This window comes from Camarhynchus parvulus, chromosome Z (assembly GCF_901933205.1).
Source record: "Camarhynchus parvulus chromosome Z, STF_HiC, whole genome shotgun sequence".
NCBI classification, from domain to species: Eukaryota; Metazoa; Chordata; class Aves; order Passeriformes; family Thraupidae; genus Camarhynchus; species Camarhynchus parvulus.
In genome coordinates this window covers 42,605,180-42,627,233 of record NC_044601.1, presented here as the reverse complement: position 1 = coordinate 42,627,233, position 22,054 = coordinate 42,605,180, and the positions used below count along the sequence as shown (strand labels likewise).

At 37.7% G+C, this 22,054-nt stretch overlaps 1 protein-coding gene across 1 annotated transcript; it reads left to right on the top strand.

Moving 5' to 3' along the window:
- Positions 1–13,768, top strand: LOC115915534 (programmed cell death 1 ligand 2-like). The gene is given in 7 exon segments (XM_030969006.1): positions 1–37; positions 6,186–6,254; positions 7,590–7,952; positions 8,991–9,272; positions 10,606–10,746; positions 11,524–11,565; positions 13,686–13,768. Coding segments are annotated over 7 exon segments (1,017 nt in total).
- Positions 13,769–22,054: the final 8,286 nt, after the last annotated feature.

The window sequence follows — 22,054 nt, the reverse complement described above, 5'->3', positions numbered from 1 at the left end:
ATGAGTCAGATTGCAATGACCTGCGTAAAGCTCTGATGTGAGTATAACACTGATAAAAGGCAAATTAATTTTTCCTGTATTTCTGGCTGATGGATTGCAAGTTTTTTTCCTAGATTCTTAAGATTTACTTAAGTTTATTTTCAAATTATTACTGGGATACAGACTCTGATTCTGAATGAAAGACTGAATAAGTTCCTGATCCTAAAACACAGGTCCATATAAATTTCTAACCCTGATATTTTTAGAAGCTGAAACTCTCTTACAGCTTTATCTTCTCTCATAGGCAAAGGCAGAGGAGTGGTGCTGGTGAGCCTCTTCAGCTTATACATGAGGACGTAGCTCTTAGTAAATATTTCATCCTGAATTTCAGGGAGGATTTGAATGGAGAAAAAAACCTCTGTATATATTTGTATCTATATATTCCTGTTTACTTTCTTTTAGTTGTTACTAACACACTACCTGCAGGTTGTTTTGATTGTACAGCAAGTCTGGAGACTTTCACCTTCTGCATCCCAGAAGAAGCATAGGTTATGAAGAGGAGAAGTTCTTGTGCCTCTCTCAGAAGTCTTTCTTTCTGTAGAAGCTTGAGATACAAAAGAAAATTTGCAGTGTATCATGCCAAAGTGTCAGTCTGTATTCAGTAATGCTGCTAAGAGCAGAAAGGCTCTGAAGGGTTCTATGATAGACACAACTGCTTTTTAAATATAACAAAATTTCACTCCAATTCTATCCTAGTATCTATAGAAAAAAAAATTCAGCTGTGGTAGAATGATTGTATTTGTCATGGAACAAAAAAATAACAGTAGGAAATATTCAACAGGTGACAGTTAAACAGTGCGAGGAAAGTGAGAATTCACAGATAGTGAGCAAAGGAGGAAGTGAGAAATTACGTATCTTCATCTGAAGGCTGAAGGGAGATGGAGAGCAGACTGAAATTATGCAAACAGGCTGTCACATGTAAACATCAGGAACAAACCAATTGTCCCAATAATAAATTGACTGTGTGGTGAGGTGGGCAACAGGGGACTGTAACAAGTATGCAAAAGACAAGAAGAACAGCAGATGAGGTGGCATTTGGAGAAGGCGGGTTTGAGAGAATGAGAACAAGAGATTATGTCCACAAAATATACTGAGACAGGCTGGAGAAATGGCCTTTGAACAAATTTTAATATGCATGGTTTGAATTTTTTATTAAATTCCTGAAAAATAATAAAGTACCTTCTTTCTGATGATGAAATGTGGAACAGCTGTAGTTTGTATGAGTATCTAATGCTTGTTTTTTGTTTATTTTCTGACCTAGGATTTTTAAACTTTTTTCTCTAATTTTTTGGTTTGTTTCTTTTTTTTTTAAACTGGATCCTTCATAGAAAGTAAAATCAGTTTAACCATTTCATGAAGATGTCAAAAAGTGGTGTCTTTTTCCACATGCGAGAGTGTTAGAAGAAAGCTGTTGAAAAAACTTGCTTCCATTCAAGTTTTTTGCAAAATGTACAGAAGGCAAGGGAGTTTCAATAACAGAAAAAGACAAAAGAAACTGTGACTGAGACCATATAATCTTTTGCTGTGTACATAGGTGCATGAGAAGATAGTCTCTTTGAGCATAATACTCCATTTCACACAAGGAGAGTCAAATGGAGCCAAGTCGGATGCCTGTTAACACAGCTTGATTGCTTTTGATTAAGATGAGTTTGTCATTTTGGATTATTTCCAGAAGTCATTGTCCTGTGTTTAGTATGGGTACTAGATTTGCAGTACAATAAGACAGAGAGTGCAGAAGGAGAGGGATTAGGAAAAGCATAGTCATTAGGAAAACATAGCTGATCACAGCTCACTAATGTTGCAGAGTCTGTCAGCAGCAGAGCAAAAACATTGAATGTAGGAGTGAATAGATCAACTGCAATATTGCTGTTTCAAATCCATAACAAAGTCTACCAGCTCAAGATGTCTCAGGATGCAAGACCACTTGCAAAACCTTTTTTGCAAAAGTGTACAGGACAGTTTGTGTGGAGGTGAACACAGGCCAACTGGCCAGCCTGGTGACATTTCCATCTCCTAGCTCCCAGCCGTGGAGTTCAATGCCCCCACTTCCCTCTATGTTGTAAGAACATGTGTATTATACCTGCTACAACCAAGCAGGATCACAGCAGAAGTGCTGCCAATGGGATACCTTGGTCTCAGGGAAATACAATTCAAAAAAGGGTCTGTCTACCATAGCCATTAAACTTAAAAAGGACCAAGTACCCCTTCCTTAGTCCTTAATTAGTTTGATATTCCACAGTGAAATCTGAGAGATTATTGTGAACTTCTGTGTTGATTTGACTCCTGCTTTAAACCTGGAGGAAAGCCAGTGTGCTTGAAAGCTTGTTTAGCTTTTTGAACTGGTCTGATTATTCTAGTGGAAGTTATGGGTCTGCAAAGCTCTCCTTGCTTAATGCTGCTAAATTTCATTATATGGACACCAAATGTGTTTGCTGTTCTAAATCATCCATTTGCTGGAAAACAAATATTTTAATAGCTGAAACAATGTTTCCAGGAAAGGGTTTCCCGTTATTTATTAGACTATAAGGTCCCTGTATCAGCGACTGTGTCTCTGGTTGTTTTGTTTAGTGAACAGCACAAAGATTTTCAGGATGTTCAGGATCCTTTGTTAAACTTGTGTTGAGAATAACCATAGAACTACAGAACCATAGAATGATTTGAGTTGGAAGGAACCTTTAAAGGTGATCTACTCCAACCCCCCTGCCATTTGCAGGAGCAATCATAGCAAGACTACTAATCAAAGGTAGAAGATCTTCACATTAAGATACTTCTTTTACTTAAGAAAAGCATTTTGACCTTTCATGGATGAAAAGAGTAGGATTTAATTTACATTACTCAGATGTGGGTTTCAATCACTATTACAAAGGAGTAGATTGCAAAATATTCTGTGATCTTCATGTTCCTTTGCTTAAAATACTTCTTGTAAACTTAACATTACGAACATTGTGAGAGTTGTCACTAATGCCAAATCAGTTCTAACTCTTACCACCAGACTGGTGCCAACTTCAGTTGCTAACACACTGTGGTGAAAACACACGAGTGTTTTCTGAAAATAGGATCCAGTAAATAACAATAAACACATATCAAAGAGGTCTATACAAAGCACAGCTACCTGAGCTACCCAAGCTTTTGTTCAAGAGCTCCACAGTTTAAGCATGTAGCAGATTGATGTTCATATTTTGCCACCTGTTTCAGTTCCTGAGAGCATCCTTATAACATCCAGTCAAGATAAGCACCTTTTCACTTCTGTCTGTAGAATGGAATAAAGTCTATACATTATTTTGAAAATTGAATCATATAGTTGCATGGAGCATAGAGCTTGTACAGTTTGAAATGGGAGTCTAAATTTTCCAAAGGAACAAGAAATATCCTTCTCACTCCTTACAGAAGGATTTTTGGACAACCACTAAAGATTTTGTACGAAGTAAGGCCAAAAATTACCCTTTTTTTTTTTAGACAAGTGTTATAAACCCTCTGGATTAGTGAGCTGGGACCAGGGTTAAAGTTACAGGCATGATCAACTGAATGAATCAAGATGAGAAAAACAATACTTAGTATCATTTCCATCTTTGATGGAACTTCAGCAATTTATTATCATTACCATCTGGATTTCAGTCAGCATTCACTAAGAAAATTGACCAGAATATATTGCTTGTGGCCCAATGAAGTCAAGTACAGGTTTCAACTTTGTACTTTCATTAAAGCAAAAAAGCTGTACAAAAAGAAAATATTATATTCTTAATTTTCCCTGATCATTGTCATGCTTTTGTTTTCATTGGTCATGTTCAAACTTTTTGTCTTGGGCCCTAAATCTTCATTGAAATTATTACAACTCTTAAAAAGCCATGATGATCTTTAGATGTTTGATGTGATGCTTTTTACCACCTCAATTATCCAAGTTTTTTTTGACATAACTCTCATAATCACAGAGCACTGTGTGATAACTTGCTTTTTCTTCTGCAGATTGGTCTGGGAAGTCAATTTACTGACTCCATCTGAATTGTTCTTGAAATGTCATGTTACTTCATGCTGTTCTCAGATGTGTATTTTCAATTCCTCACTTTGCTGTAAGATGCATTAAGTACTAATTTTTATGGCACAGGGCTCCTTCTTTTATCCTTGTGAATTTGTAACAGGCATACGATGAGTACATTTTAGAAGTGGCCTTTTTTTAACAGAAAAACAAAAGACTTTTGCATAAGCTTAGGATAAGTTAGGATAGCTGTGTACAAGGACTGTTGAAGAGCAGGGCATGACATACGTTTTATGAAAAGTAGGGAGAACGTGAGGGCTATTCTGTAACATCATGAATAGTTAGTAGTGCAAGCTCAGAAGAAATCACCCTCCAGATGCTGGTGCAGGCTTTTCTATGGAAGTGTGTCAGAGCCACATGATGAAGTTGCATGGGTAAATTGCACTGAAACTAATCCCTCTGGTCTGACAAGATTTTCTTGATATGTAATAATTATGATTTTCTGCTGGGGCAGATTGTGTATCTTCTTATTTTTACTATCAGTAATATGTGTATTTTTTAAAATACTATCTCCTCCATTAAAAAATAAACATCTCTGCATTTTCAATGTACTCTAGATGATAAAAAGAGAGCAGAATACCTAAAATGTCTCACATAAGGTTAATACAAAGATCTAAATATTGATGAGAAATAGTTTCATTCTTCATTCACTTCTTTCCCTTATGTCCATCTTCTAATACATAAGCTGTGTGGAGAAGTGAGTGTAGTAGGAGGCTGAGGATGGTAAATAGTAACAGTCTTTACTTCTGCATCTGGAACACAGAGATACTGATGGTGTTATTAGCTCCTTTCTCACACAGCCATAGTAATTATGATTCATCATGTATTAAATACCTCTGATAAAAGTAACTAGCTTTCATTTACATGTAATAAGTCTGCTTACATTAATTTGCATATAAACCTTTATTTGTGACATCACATCAAAAAGTCCCATAATTTTGGCTGCTAATTTACTAAGCTTAGAGCTTCGCTTTCCGAGATACTGAAAGCTCAAGGGGAGAAGCAATGAGAGAAATGCAGCACCTGAGAAAATTGGAACCAGAATGTTTCAAGTTGAGCCCACAAAAGAATAGGGAAGTAAAATTAAACCCCTCCTCCAGTAAGTCTAGCTCTGGAGAAGTCTAAAATTGCTCCTTCTCTTCTTTACTTCCTTGTAGCTTATTTCTGGATCTTATTCACTATTTCTTTTCAGATTATACTACATGTTAACAAGCTTTATTCAAAGTAATTCTTCTATCTTTTCTATTATCTCATTCGTTTTGTTATGAATTTTGCCTCTGGTGCTTCTTTGTTGTTTGGGTTTTTTCCTCTTTTTAGTTATGTTGATCGGCATACAATAGTATGAAAAATACATGATAGTTTGCTTGCTACTGGAACACAAACACATTCACTCTAAAACTGTACTTTCTCCTTTTGCATTATTCTAGGGATGATGGTTTTCTATCAGTAATACAAGGCAATTTGTACACATCAGACATTGCCATATGTAAAGTGAAAGAATAGCAGCAGTAAGTCTTCATTCTAATCCTTTCTGAAGCAAACTTCAATTTACCCATCCTGAGATTTCTACTGGAACACAATGTGTTCCAGGTGTTTCCTGGTCTTTAGGTTTAAGGCAATAGGAAACTGCAAAATACCCCATATGCAAAGCAAAGCTGAAACAAAAGCAAGGTTAAAAATCTTGTAAACTAGATCATGTGTTAGTAGAGACAGTTATAAAATCTGCTTGTGTTTGTTCATGAATCTCTTCTACATGGGAGAAGTCAATTGCAATTGATTATTATTTGTGGATAGTAAAAAATATAAAAGCATTTCCCTGTCAGACTATTTGAAACTGCCTGCAAGCTACAGATCCTGAAAATGTAATGACTGAAATTGTGGAATTGTTTCATTTCTCTTTATTGCCACTGTTTCTTTGCCATTGGTTCATATTCTTTGTGTGTGCATGAGTTGCTCCAATACAGATTTTCCCAGTTTCTGCTGCTAGCCTAGAGTTTGTTTCTTTTTTTGCTGTCTATGAGCTGTGATGGATTTTAAAGGCTAGCATGGCTCTGATCTGCCTCAGCAGAAGGTAGTTGTTGCAAGTTCTAATGCAATTCTACTTTTATTTCAGATCTACCTGAGAAAATGTTCCAAATTCTCACAATACTGTTACTGGAAACACAGATCTCCGTGGTTTCACGTAAGAGAGAAACTGCCTTTCAATTTCACTAACAGAACTAATGCAGCTTTTAGTATGTGGGCTTCAGCATCTCCAGCAATACTTGCATGAATAGTCAGTAATGTCTGGAGCCTCTGCTTTCCATCTTATAGAAGGCACAGGCACTGACTGAGCACAGGATTGGTGTCTGTCACTTTCCAGACAAGATAGGTGTCTGTCACTTTTCAGGCTTCTTTAACATATTGTGTATTGGCAGCTGAGATGTCCAGCATCAGTGCCATGGCTGTGAGGAGAATGACCAAAGCAACCAGTGCCCACTGGGAAGTGTAATATGGCATGAAGTATAATCACTTGTGCTCCCCTGCCCATGCCTGTAGCAGAAGCAGCTTGGCTAAAACCCAGAAGGAGCTTGGCACTTTTTCACATAATTTTCTCCCTTGCTACAGTTGTATTACAGGAAATAAACAAACATTGCTAAGAAGAACCTAGCAATGCTAAGGTTTCCCTGTAAGTATTTCAGAGATACATAAAATAAAAAGAATGCATAAACAGTTGCATGGACTTCTCTTTGCAATGTCACTACCAACACTTCCAAGTGCTCCTGAATTGTCTACCAAAACATGGCACATCCAATATGGAAAGTAGTAACAAAGTATATTGAATGATGTACTAGAAATAACTCTGCCATATCAAGTACACTTTAAGATGGCAACCTATTGATAACAATATTAATTTCAGATTGGGTGAATGGCTAAGATTATTTTGATATATTTTCTGTAATACTGTTGCACGTATCTGAGAAAACACGTGAGATCAAATGATACTCACATGGTTCCACGTTTGTGGAGACTGTAATTACTACATATAAATTTTGAGCTATACACATTTATACAGTGCAACAGGAACAGGATACTATACTGGTATTTCTTTTTGTAAAAGACAGCGACATTAGATTTACAATTTCCACAATTAATTGTTGCTTTTACTACAACCTTAGGACATGTAAGAGATCATATCACAGTTTGATAAAAATGGTCCCTGTGTAACCACTGGCCTAGCCTTAAGTTACTCATAAAATGCAAAAAAACCCCAAAAAACAAACAAAACCCACCACAAAAAACTTGGTCATTCTGCCCTCATCTTTCAGATTCTGTAATCAATACAGAATATAGATGATTTGCTATTATTGCTACATGGTAAAAATATTAGTGTGAATATGAACAAAAATGATTAAAACTTTTAGTCAAATCAGTAGCCATATACCCCTGACTGTGTGGCACAGTTTTGCCCAACTTTAAAGAAAATCAGAACATATTTTGATGAAACAAATGAAACTGTTCTCTTTTCCTTACATAGCTTTATTTACAGTTGAAGTTCCTCAACAGCTCTACACTGTAGAGTATGGGAGCAACGTGACCATGGAATGCAGATTTCCTGTGAATGGCTCAGTGGATCTAAGACTTCTGACTGTTGTTTGGGAGCAGAAAAGGCAGGGCTTGTTGAAATCAAAAGAGGTGTACACATTCCGCAATGGGAAGGCACTCCGTCCATCTCAACATCCTGATTACGTAGGAAGAGCATCACTTCTGCACAGTGAACTGAAGCTGGGACGAGCCATCCTCCAGATCACCAATGTTAAGATCACAGATGCAGGATCATACCTTTGTCTCATTGACTACCAGGGCGTGGACTACAAGTATATTGCTTTGGAAGTAAGAGGTGAGTGGTTAAATTAGATGTCATTGTATAATCATTGAGATGTCTCTACTAAATTCCTACAGGCTTGTAGAAATTGGTTAATTTGAAGGAATTTGTTGCTAGTCGTCCCATCAAGACTTTGTGCTCAGCCCCTAGCTGAACCAAAACAGTTGTCTTAGTGGTGGCTAGCCTTTCAACAGCTGAGCTCCTCCCAGAGCACCTGGTGCAGGGGAGGGACACCATCTGTTCTCTCTCCTTCCATCCTTCTTTCTACATCCTTCTTCTCCAGCGCCACCACCTCCCTCCCCTCCTTTGATCCCCTTGTTGGGCCACCCTGTGGTCATTCCAAAAAGTTTCTCAGAGACGCTTTGATACACTTATGAATTCTGCTGCAATGACCCAAGTGGCTGGGAATTCCCCAAGTGACTGCATTTCCCAGAGCAAGGACATGTGATTTTCTGTGTCCATTGAAGCCAAATGGCATTAGTAATTAATGTATATGTAAATGGAAAGTAAGACAGACTAGATCTTTGGTGTTTCCCACTAGTTGCATGTCTGTGTGATGCAAGGCAGCATTCATTTCCCTCACAGATATTTAAATAAAAATATTTTTCAAATGCAAAAATGGACACAGACATTCTTAAGACCCACATTAGTTCCTATGAAAAGTCAATTTTTTTCTAATAGGTTGAAAATATTACACTGTTTATAAGCTTTGTAAAACAGACATGAAATCAGGCTTTCTGGAAGTGGCATATTCTAAATGTGAAAATAAGAGTCCCATAAGATTCCACTTGTCTCCTCTGTCTTAATAAATCATAAATTTAGTGTCAATTCTGCCCTGCATAAAGTACTGAAGTGTGTTCTTTTGCTGTAGGCATGGTAAGGATTGAATAATCCATTTTGCATTGTTCTACAAAACATCCTTCATAATTTTAAATAAGTGTTCCACAGATATAGCCAGAGACAATGCATAGGATTAAAAGGAAGCAGGGAAAGTGAAGTGGGAAAATGACTGTTGTTGAATACAATTATTTCACTCAACAACTTCTCATGCAGCATCTTACAAGAGAATAAATACTCATGTAATGAAAATACCACGTGAAGACAAGTTTGTTTTTATGTGCCAGTCAGAAGGCTTTCCTCTGGCAGAGGTTTTCTGGCAAAATGAGAACTTCAATCTCAGCGGATTTGTAAATACCACCTATACACTGACTGCAGATGGTCTCTACAATGTCACCAGCATCCTGACATTCAAACCAAATATGAGTGAGAACTACACGTGTGTCTTCTGGAATAAAGAACTGAATGGAGAAACTTCAGCTCACTTTTCCACTTTAGGTTCGTATGACCTTAAACTTGTACGTGGCAGTGTTCATACATACATCATGTGCTATGCTCCATCACTGGAGTTCAGTTCTAGAAATCAGTGTAATATTGATTCTTGGTAAACTGAACAAGTCAGTATTATTTTTGTCTTTGAAGTCTCAGCTAGCTTGCACTCCAACTAACCAGTCTGTATTTTTCTGTATATTTTAATTTTAGAATAGCTTTCCTTATTTTCCTGACAATACAGAGGGAATTTTTTCAGCTGCACGGGCATCTTCCCTGATAGTCTCCTACTTAATTGTTCTATCTAGCTGTCTATCTTGACTTCAGCAAGGCTTTTGACACTGTCGCCCCTAATATCTTCATGGCTAAGCTCAGGAAATGTGGGTTACATGAGCAGGATCCAGACCTGGTAAATTACAGAGTCCACAAGGTTGTGATCAGAGGAATAGAACCCAGATGGAAGCCTGCTGTCAGTGGCATTCCCTAAGGATCAATACTGGGTCCAGTCTTATTCAATTTATCAACAAACCAGACAAAGGAATCAAAGGCACGCTCCACAGGTTTGCTGGTGACTCTAAACTGGGTACAGTGGCTGACCCACCTGAAGGGTCTGCTGCCATTCCATGGACCTTGATCAGCTGGAGGGTTGGGCAGAGAGAAATCTATTAAGTCTAAGGTCCTGCACCTAGGGAGGAATTGCCTCATGTTCCAGCACAGGCTGGGGCTGACATCTGTGAAGTGGTTCTGCAGAGAAGGACCTAGGAATCCTGGTAGACAAAAAGCTCTCCATGAGGCAGCCAAGAAAGCTAATGGTATCCTGGGGCACATTAGGAAGGACATTGCCAGCAGGTTGAGGCAGATGATCTTGCCCCTTTACTCAGCAGTAGTGAGGCCACATCTGGAGTGCTGTGCCCAGTGCTGTGCCCAGTTCTGGGCTCCTCAGGACACGAGAGAGAGGAGGTACTGGAGAAGGCTCAGCAACAGTCACAAGGATGATGAGGGGTCTGAAGCATCTCTTTTATGAGGAGACACTGTTTAGTTTGGAGATGACTGAGAGGAGGTCTCATCAATATATAGAAATATTTCAAAGGCAGATGTCAATAGGATGGTGACAGACTCAAATGCCATAAAAATGAAAGATCTGACTGGCTTTTTAAAAGGCTTTTCACAGTAATAATTCAGAACAAATTACTCATGATATGAGTGTAAATCACTATGTTGATAAAATTTAAGAATCCTTTGTTCAGTCAGAGCAAGACTTTGGAGAAACAGAACCAATAACTTGATAAACAATGCCTGTTTTGTAGGTTATAAATTTACTTTCCTTTAATGTTTTTAACAGCTTTAATGAGTACACAGTATAGTGGACAAAAATTCCTGATCTCTTTAATCATCCCCACATGTGTGACTGTAGCTGTCCTTCTCTCTGCACTAATAATATTTCAGAAGAGAAAATCATTCAAGAATGAGCAACCCAAAAAAGGTACATTTTACTTCAGATAGTGAAGCTTTTCACTATTTCTTTACTTTTTCCTGTGAACAACCTTGAGGAAATTTTAATAAGGTACACTTGCATGACTTTGGTCACATTTTATTTCTAGATGACAAGAGGGTAGAATATGAGATCTTGGGTAATTTGAGTTGGGTTTTTTTTTCCTCACTGTGTTATGTATGTGAGACAAGGTGCATGGAAAGATACATTTTTAAAGCTGACCAGTTAGTATTCTGTACAGAGCACAAACTTTGCCTTGTGTGAGGAGGACTGTAAAAGCATAGTTTGAACAGTGTTTTCTTCATAGCTACAAAGACACTGTGGCTACAGTATATTACACAGAACTTTTATTTTTCAACTCCATTATGACTCTACAACTAAAATGGTGTGATACAGGACTACTGCAGTATTTCCTTCCTTGTTTGCATGTGCAGTAGTAGAAAACTAATAAAGCAAACAGACTATTATTCTACTATTTTTTTGCACATGAACAGACTCTAGTAAACCAGAATATATGTATTTCTAGTCATGAAAGGAGAGTCTTAACATTATGACTTCAGAATTTGATTCAAGTTTTGTAAAGTTTTTGATTCAAGTTTTGTAAAACAAAATAAATGTAGAGAAGTTTATTTATTTGATATGATTTAATAACAACTCTGCTTACAGCTCAGTTTAATCTAAAGATTTGTTGGGTAGTTATAGTTACAATATAGTTTCTTTCAAATCTAGAAATGTTTATGCTAAATTTGTATATATTTACTTTAACAGATAGGAAAAGAAAACTGAATCCTAATGCAAAGGATGAGAACAGTAAGTCATAGGCAATTTTTAAAATTTACATTTAAAAATTTTTAATTTTTTTAAAATTTTAATTTTTTAAAAATTTTTTTACAGATTTTTCTTTCTTACATCTAAAATCTTAAAAAATATGTAGATTGAAACCTAAATAATGTTACATCAGAATAGAGGGCAGTTTTGAGTTTAAATTCTTTTATTCTTGAGTTTTTTAAAAATGCAGTTTCTGAAGTTTTGACTTTCTCTTGGGCAATGTAAAAATTTATAAATATTGGTTTCCTTTCACTGAGGTACCAATAGGTTTCATATACAACTCAGCACACACCTCTGTATACTATCTGGGGTTCTAGTAGTCTTGGCTGAGAAGGATACTCACAGAAAGCTGATTGTTTTGGATAGCATCAAGACTGTTGTAGCAATAGTCTTATACTTTTAGATCAGGCTACAGGTTTTAACAACAAATAAAATGATACCTCATTTATCTGGAATATTATATCATCTCCTAGGCTACTTCTTGTCCTGTGAGAATCTGACTTGCCGAGACATCCAGAAATTTTTACATTTCAGAGGGAAGACAATACTTAAAAATCTGTCAGGATAAATCTAACTGTTTCATACTAAAATTGAACTGAAAAAAAAAAAGATATGACCATAGAAAATGATAAATCATTATGACAAGAAAAGTCTTAATACATAATACACCTACTGACATAAATCAATTTTTTTACCTAGAGATAACAGTTTGACAGGCTAATGCACTGTGAGGTGAGAGGCTGTGGTCAGTGTTAGGTACAGAGGTACTTGGTTCAGCCATAATTCCCTTGGTGTCCAAGCAGACCCTCACATAGTGTATTGAGGTCAGCCCTGAGGCTGCCAAGGACCTCAAATGGAATAATACTGTCATGCAGCTAACCAAGTGAACACAGAGACAACTCAGGGCTTTTCCAAGTACAGGACTTTTTTGAGAATCCACCCATATTTCTCACTGCTAAAAAAATACATGAAGAAGTCACCAGCTTAAAAAATGAATTTTGTAGGTGAAAGATAGAGATTGGATGAAGAGAGTATGAATTCGCTGGTTTCCAAATCACCTCAGGTTGTCATGGCTGCATCTTAACTGTAAGCGTTTGATCCACTGCCATCAGTAGATATTACAATTGAAACAACAGTTTCAGAAAGACACTTTCAGCTTCCAGAAACCTTGCTGCAGGCAGTCTCATTCTTATTTTTCATGTGACAGTGTGAAACTTTAGTGGCATTATGCCATGCACTAATGAACACAAGCTCAAGGCAAGCAGCATTCTGAAGAACAGCGTGTCCGGACATCATTCCAGGGCATATTGTCCGAGCATAGCTTGGCTTCCCCTGGCTTTTTGTATTACTTTTGTATTTTTCCCCTTTGTACCCTCTTCTGTGCACTTAGTGAAATGAAGAAATTAAAGGAGACAAGGCCATTCTTTGCGGTTTTACTTCTTCATTTTAATGACAAAAAAACTTTGTCTTACTTGCAACATGCAGTAAGTCAGATGACAAACATTTATATTTCTCAGCATTGGATGTTTTTAAGAAACCCTGGAAAGAACCTTTTTTCCATGATGAGTAGGTAGTTGAAGCATAAACCCACAGATACTTTACCACAGTGCCTTGGAAATGACCCATACAGTCCTGGTTACAGTAACAAGGACTGTTAATGTTAACAGTTTTAACTTATAGCTCAAGCTGTATCAGAACTGAATACATAGGACACTTAAACTCATCACTGAAGTCCCAGTTCTGCACACTTTTAATCAAATGCACATATTTACTGACAATCACTACCATGGATGCTCTCTAAACAAATTTCAGTTTTGCTATTTGTTCATTTATATGGCTGAAAATGAGTGATAGCTTTGTTGTAATAGAAAATTCAGAATTTGGACTATAGATGAAAGAGGTAATTCCTCAGAAAAGATCACAGCAGATGTTCTTGTAAATTATAACAGCTTTAAGGAGCCATTGTAACTTAGCATGACAGTCTCCTGATAACCAGGAGACTGAGCTTTCACTCTTTATCACTCAGTTGTTAAAATCAGGCTTTTTATTCTTAAATCACTGCAGATTTTTAAACTAATACTATTGCATTTTCTTTCCTTAAGGTGATGATTTTAACTCTCAGACTGAGGCTTTATACTTGTCAACTGCCACAGCTTCAAGAGACAGTGGGAGTGTGGGTCTGTGAAAATTCTTCATCTACATGCCGTAATTTGCACTTTTTCCATCAGTTTTGGGGGACTTCAAAAGAAAATTACAGCACTTTGGCCTTAGGATAAACAGTGTACTCATGGGGATGTATTTACACTGTAGCAATGGAAAGCTATGCCTCCTCAGATACCACATCTTCTTGAAGTTACTGAGAACTATGCTGTCACGAAATGTGGTTTACCACTGTGGAGAGGTCAGCTCAGTGCCTTTGATACACTTTATTTTTGGACTTACTGTTGCTCAAGGGATTTTTCTTTAAGAATGCCTTTATCAACTGTTCCAGTCTCAGGAATGGTGCTTGGAGTAAAAAATCTTGTGGAAATTGAATAAAAGCTGTAAATGCTATCTTATGTCATTTATCTTTCTGGTGGAAACATCCTTACATGTCCATATCCCATTTCCAAATTTTCTAACACATTAAACTGTGTATTACCAGAAGTACCCTCTCACATCATTGTATGCACTTGTATAACGTGTATCATTGCAACAGCTAGAAGATATTTCATATCACAAGAGCAATAAGAGGTTGAAATCAAATCAAAGGACAGACAAAAGAAACCAAAACAACCCAACCCAATACTAGCAATAAATCAACATTATGTTGCATAAGAGAATTTTAATGTTTATATAAAACCTCACAACTAAATCAGGTAAAAAACCATGAACCGTGATATTATGCTACATAAAAAGTTTCAAATTTGAACTGATTATTCAATAGAATTTTCTTTAGGAGGAATTTGGAAGCAAAAGTGAAAATGAAACTCAGTTAGATTTCTGCACTGGTTATTTTTAAACAGTAATTTTGCCTTTGTTCAGATGAAGAAGTAAGTCTTTTCCATGCCAGACTGCTTTGCTTCCTAATACTGGAATGCCAGATTTGGGAAAACATCCAAAATGAAACACATTTTCCTCTTAGTCAGTCATGAGATAGTGAAGCAAGGGCACTGGGTAAGATCTGTCATATTGTTTTGAAAGACCAGTGGCTTTGGTAAGCTGTGTTTTCTACTAAAATAGATGTAAACAAGATTGAAGAAAGGTTTTCACATGGAAGCTACTTCTGCTATGACCTTGCTCTTAGAAGAATTCCACTGATTGGAGTTTTTGCATTGCACTTGCTCTGAATTTGGATGGGAACTGCTTCTCCAGTGTCACTTTGCAGCTATTTATTCCAGCAAAAAGCGGACCTACAGTGCTGCTATGAGACCAGAACATCAGCATTCACCCTCTTGTTTCACCAGGACAGGTGGTTTTAAAAAGCAGGACTGCCATTGATTTTACTTGTGGAGCAAAAAAACTAATCTCTCTCTGACATAATCTGTAATTTAATATCTATGTATTGCCCTTTTAATTACCCATTTGTAGCCACTGGATTCAGCAGAGACAAATCTGCACTAGGCTTGCAATGTCCTATGTCCTTGCTGACATGGCAAATCTGGCACATGTCAGAGAATCAGAGGCAGCTTCTTAAAGCATTGGTTAGCTTAATATGAAATAGCAGCTTGGGAACTGCCCTGGCTTGCACCTTTTAGCAATACTTAAGGGTCAGTACATAAGGTCAAACAATTTCTCTCTGTTCCAGAAAAGAGTTAATTTTGCATTCTTCTGTTTATTTTTTCCTCATGAAAATGAAATCGAAGTAATAAAAATTAATTTATGTGGATGGACATAAATAGTACACTGCAGTCTTTGCAATTAGGTTATGGTGATTATCATTGTTCCTTGCTGAAATGGAAGTCATCTTGTCATTATTTTATACTGGTGAGTAAATGCTGCCTTGGTGTGAGCAACAAATAACAAGTGTGGGTAGCACTTCCTGCCCATTTTACAGGCAAGGCAAACACTACCCTGCTTTCCCTCTTACTGGATTGTACACTGAAAGGTTTCACCTGGCATCCCTAGGCAGAGGCAGCTCAGTTTTCCACAACACTCCTATGACCTATCCACTCTATTTCATTATGAATGGAACAATGGCACTGTTTACTGCAATAACTATAAGAATACCTAGAAAAGCATTTTGGCTCATGAGTTTCTATTTTCACGAGCTCTCGCTGGATGCTTATGAAGCTGACTGTCAGATCTGAGTACGTGAAAGTTAGCTTGTCAGCAGCTTGGCAGCCTATATATGTCTATGAATTCATGCAAGACCTGTCTTTTACTGTAAACCACTGAGCATATGATACACGTGTAACATGATGAGTCTCTGTTCTTTCTGCTTCACCTACTGTTTTACATGCTGTTATCTCCAAACAGCTGAAGTGAGTTCTCACATACACACTGCCTGCAAAATGTTTGAAGGGTTTGTGTTCTGTTCCCTCTGTGGTTTTTGTTGTTGTTGTTTTGTTTGTTTATTTTTTTAAAAATTTGGGTTGTTGGGGGTTTTTGTTTGTTTGGTGTTGTTATTTTTTGTTTGGTTTTTTTATAGTTTTGAACTTGACAGTGAGTCATGATGTTGTTAGACCATAAAACTATTAGGTATTTTTAGAGTTTGACTTGTACTCTCGTCTGACATTTTTGAATGGCAGAGAGGATACCTTGCATAAGAAGATACTGTTATCCTTTCTGATATGTACTGCCTCTATTCATCTCCATACATTTGTCTCAACTAGGTGCATGTCATAAGCAATAGCATCTTAGTGTACTGGAAAAAAGTAGGGATTCAACTGAAAGTTGGTGGAATGTTTGTGAAAACATGTGCAAAGAATCTACTCAGAGGCTTATAGTCACCTAAAACATAATTCACTGAACTTTAATGATGACCATTTTTCACAAGCAAGTAGAGAGTTTGTTTTCAGTATTGAATTTTTCTGGTATGGCTAAGGAAAATCTACTTTTCCAATCCACTAACCTGCTTTATTATGTATGAGTGAGGTACATACCATTTTATCAGGAGCAACTGGCAAATAGGATGATTATTCTTCTGTTAATTCCTCACCTCTGCTACCTGCCAGAGATTTTAAGGGCTTACAGTAGGTTTATTTCAGCTTTTCTACAACTGCAACATTTTCAGTAGCTGTGAACTGTAGCTTGGTCTGTGATTAAGAGCATAGAGCAGAATAAGATTAGCTGTTTCTACCAAGTTCACTTTCATACTGGCAGCAGCCTAAACCCATACTATTTTCTTGATTCCCATTACCATAGACATGTCTGAAAGCAACTGCTAACATCAAGAAGGTTAATATCTCTGGAAAAAGACTGAAGCAGAAGAGATATTCCTCACAGCCAATTGAAATGCCTTATAAGACTTAAGTCTGCATACTAGAAAACCAGAAGCTGATTCTGACTATGGAAGCAATTGGAAATGCCTTTTAGAATTTTAGACATCAAGAAACCCCTATTCTTTCTTAAGAAACACTGCAGTCATCTTTTCTTAGAGAATTTCTTTCATCTGACAGAACCATACGGTTTACCACCAAAACTGATACCTACCTACTCCACAAAAGTTACAGAGATAGGTTTTACAAACCACCTCTATACTGTGAGGGTCACTGTTACAGGAATAAGTCTAACTTGTCTTTTCCTTCTGTGGGGATGGGGATCAACTAAGCAATCTTAGAAGTCCCTTCTAACCCAAAATGACCTTTGAGTGTCAACTTGTTGCTCCAATTACCTTCCATATCCTTTGTAATGATCTGATTTTTCTTTCACTCTGATGAACATGTGGCCTTAAAGTATAGCCTTAGATCAATGACTACGATGTGGTTCAACAAGATATCCTGGTTTTCCTCACCATATGTCAAGCATGCTGAGTAATACTTTTTTATAGCCACTGCTTGTTAATATTTCACTCAAACTCAATATGCAGCCATATGGCAAAAAGTAGCTGAAAACAGGTAAGTGCACTGTGCAAATATTGTTAAAGCTGACTTTAATGAACTACTGAGTTCACTTCTGGGTTTATTTTCAATGCAATTGTCAGCAGCTAATGTTTGTTTACTTACAAGCACATTTCCTTAATGGGCTTTTCCAAGTGAGAAGTGAAACATCTTTCATGCAAAGTCTGTGTTAGAAACCACTTTACATAAAGAATGATGCAGTAGAAACTTGCACAGTGGGCTTAAGCCCATTCCTTACAGGTGTGTTTCAGGGAGTAGGGTGAGATGATTACCTGAGTCTCTGCTGGTGAAGGTGGTGCTTTCACTGGTGAGGGGAGGAACCTATCTAGTCAGAAATCTGGGGTTCTAATCACAACATTGCTAGCAAGAGGATTTCTGTGCTACGGGACAACAGTATTTGTGTAGGAAATCAACCTTTTTCAGGTGATACGACGAACATACTCCTTACAGAAGTAAAATAGATTACTGTCTGTCTTAACTATGCAAACCTGGTGAAACAGAGGCTAGGTATCAGTGAATAGATGTATAAACTTGAGAAAATCACTAAGAAAGGAGAAGCTGTTGGTGAGAATAGGGAACGGGAGAAGGTCAACATTTTTTTTCTTCAAGAGGGACACAGAATGTTTGTGAAAATAATAAAGTCAGATGAAGCACTGTGAGTTCAAAGAACTTCCCAGTTCATATAAGAAGTCATAACTGCTGAGCCATGCTTCTGTACAATCCCAAAATATTGCAGTCCTAGTGCATAGCTCTCCATCAGACCGGTAAGAAAACTTAGAAAGCAAGACAGCTTTCTGAAAAATTTATAGAGCAGAAACAACATTTTAGACCTCCAAGCAAAGTCTTTGATTTTCTCTATGTTTGCCATGCATGTACTTTATGCTTCTAAAGAGTTGTGAAGTAAAATGCAAGAGAGTAGACCTTGCTGAGATACTGGGGAAGATGTCAGGGGTTACAGCCTGCTTCTGGTCTAGTTAAATGCTCAAAACCAGGCACAGAATCTAATTCACCAAACCTAAGAGATGAAGAATCTGGTGAATTCCCATCTGTGAAGCTTATTTAAATGAAATTTCACAGAGATGGATGAAAATTAGTATATGTTGTGACTTGGAATGATTTCTACTGTCCCATACATTCTTCTCTTAATATACGTTTAACTTTGGAAGAGACTACTCACTCCATTGTTTTAATTGCCACTATCTTAGAGTGTATGAAGAACTGTTTGTGTCCTTTATGAAAAGTCTCAAATTTCTTTTCCACAGAGTTGTTCAGTTTTCCAAAACTAAAAATGCTTATGACAACTGCTGCAAGAGGACAGAAGGTTAGAGCCCCTGTCCTCCTAGAACCTCCACTGGAGGAAGTTGGGCTGGGTACTCCCAGGATTTCCACAATGCTGAGTTGTACAAAAAATTGTATCCAAGACTGCAGAGAGAAGGGTGAAAACAGTCCAAGGCTGGGAAGCATTTTTTTTCTTCAGCCAAGGCAGACTTGAACAAGACATATTGTGGAAGCCACTTCAGGGCACAAGCCAACTCTGTTCAATTAGTCACTGCCGACTACCTAATACTGCAGACACCACTATTCTGGAAGCCAAACTGTGCACTATATATAATGTAACACTCCTAGTGCTTCAAGGTGACTGGTTATTGTCTAAAACCAGTTTAGTTGTGAATTTGGCCTGACAGGAGAATTGCTCATGGGCAGAAGCTAAAAGTTTCTTGACTCAAATATGGAAAGCTGTGAAGAATGATAGGAAGTGATTACAAAAATCAACTAGACAGATAGGATCCCAGGACCATGCAGAAAAGGCCAAGGATATTCTCCAGTCAAAGGTCATCATCTACGCATCTGCCATGTGCTGGGTATTGATATAAGTCGTGCATCTTTTGTTGATATGCATGTTTTGAGCTTCATTCGTTAACTGATATGCCTCAGATACTGCAGCAGAATGAACAATAGCCCATTTGAAAAACCCACCAGTGATGGACGGAGAAGAGGGTGCACACTGCTTTTGGTATTGCAGAATGCTGAAACTAGCCTGACTCATCAATTCTGAACTTAAAACATTCTGGGGAAAAACAATGTTTCCTGGCAAACTGGCTATGGTGATACAAGGCTCCTAATAAAGGAATCAGTGATATTACTGGTTACTTATCTGAAGTTGCTGACTTGACACAGCTGGCCTAGAGACGTTTGACTGATAGTCACTTTACCCTATAAAACCCAGTCTGCTTTCATAAAGTGTCTACCCAAGAGCAGGCCATACAGCCTACCATCGCAGTACTACATTTATTTGAACTTCCGTAAACAGTTGCAGGTAAAAGTAGCAGGAATATAGCTGACTATGTTTGTGAAAAAAAGAGAGTAATTACATTGAGAACTCAGATGACTGCTTTCAGAAGGAATAAGGTTTGGCCCCATTTTCCATCTATCTCCTAAGAAGACTTGAGAAGGGGACTACTTTTGTGTACTGAATCTTGCTATTAGTCATCTGATCTATTTCACAAGAAGTAAGAATTTCCTTAGAAAGGGATTTAATTAGCTGACTTCGTGTTTCTTCAGTGAAGCAGCAATATCTCCTATCTGAGAATCTAGAAATGTTTTCCAAATGTATTTTACTGATGGAAAAGGTAAGTATGTACCTTAATAAAAGCAGACTGAAGGGCATCAAAGAAATAAGTCACATCTCTGAAGTTTCATTACAATCCTCATGTAACTAGTTTTACAATCCTTGCAAGGTAAACTGTCAGTGAGCTTCAAGAGCAGGGCTGCCTCATGAAGGGCTATGAGCCAGGAACAGAGGGGAATCTCAGCACCACACCCTCCCCAACAGGGCTTAACACCGAGGTTAAGTAGGACAAGGGCTGGTAACACATCTCTAAACAACCCCTTTTCAGTCAAGGTTATTGAGTCAAGTTCAAAACCCACCCAGGAGTCCTGACTGGGCACAGCCAGCCACGCCTGGACACAGGACAATCTACAACAGCAGGCACCAATGGCCCCGTCAGGGAAGCAGCAAGTCAGGATGCCAGGGGACACAGCTGAGCACAGACGTACCTACAGCTTGGCTCAGGCAATGCTTGGGTGCCTGGGCATGAACTTAAAGGAGGTTTGTGGGCCCATGGGCAGAGGATGCACTGCTGGCGTCACCAGTGAGTCTGGCCGGGGTAGCTAAAGCCCTCTGTTAGACATAGTCACCCACCAATGAGGAGTCCATTGCCTTCTACAACACATCTTGTATTCAATATTCCTAGTTTTAATAGCAATCATCTTTGAGTTAGAGTAGGATGACTCCTATAAGTCCTATTTTTCAAGCAGCCACTTCTGGAGTAATCATGTTTCTTCTGCTTTAACTGTAGTATTTAACCACTGCCCTGCACATTGCCTTTTTTAAATATTAAAGGGCTTGGAGTTTCTTTTGCAATAAAGAAACCCACATGCTCAAATATATTTATTCATACTTAGATTTAAACGTCTGTTAACAAAAGTTAAGTCAGTAAATTTTTCATTGCATGGCAGCACTACTTTTTTCCTTGTGAAATTCAGAACTGTTTGAGATCTCAGCAGAGCTTTGGAAAACTCTGAGCAGAAATTTAGCTGACATGATCCCTGCATCCACTCAAGATTTTTTTTTTCTGAAAGTATTAATCAAGGAAAAAACCTTGTCCCAGCTTCTCTTACCACTAAGTTCTGCTGAACTGACCACAATGCTGCTGACAGATCCTATCTCAAGTTAGGAGGATTGGTTACATGCTTTAGTGACCTATTCTCTCTTTTTCAAAAGAAACTTGGTTATATTTAAGGAAATGTCATCTGACATCTGCTTCTGACAGACACATAGTGTGACTTTGCAATTTTTCTGCTTCTCATAAGTCAGCAGACCAAAAGACTGGTAAGGCTCATAATGCAATAACAAGTGCTAGAGATCTTTGCAGCAGTTCTGCCTTTACTGAATAATAATGTTCAGGCAAGGCCGTTAAATTAAAAGATAGTGTTATACAACATATCACAGAGTACAGAGCCAAGTGATTTTCAGCTGAATAAATCATCAGCACAGTTGACCACAGACAGACCTATTACCAAGCAGAGTAATGAAGAATTACAACAAATATCTCATAATAAGATCTCACCAACCAAAGAAAAGAAAACAAACCACAAAATGCAAGAACAAAGCAAGTACTATTAAAAAAGAGAAAATGACGAAAATAACTGATACTTTCCTGCATCATCTCCATCCCTCCAACAGGGAATATACTGCTAAAAATCTGAAACAAGTTTGACTAAAGCAGCCCTGAGGATGCAAAAAGAAAATAGTTAAATAGCTAAGCAAACTGTGCTCATATGCAGTTATTTAACTGCTGTGCTGGCATACTGTGTGCCTCAAACAGCCAAAGGATTCTAATGGGGATCTTTAATCAGGAATTTGATAG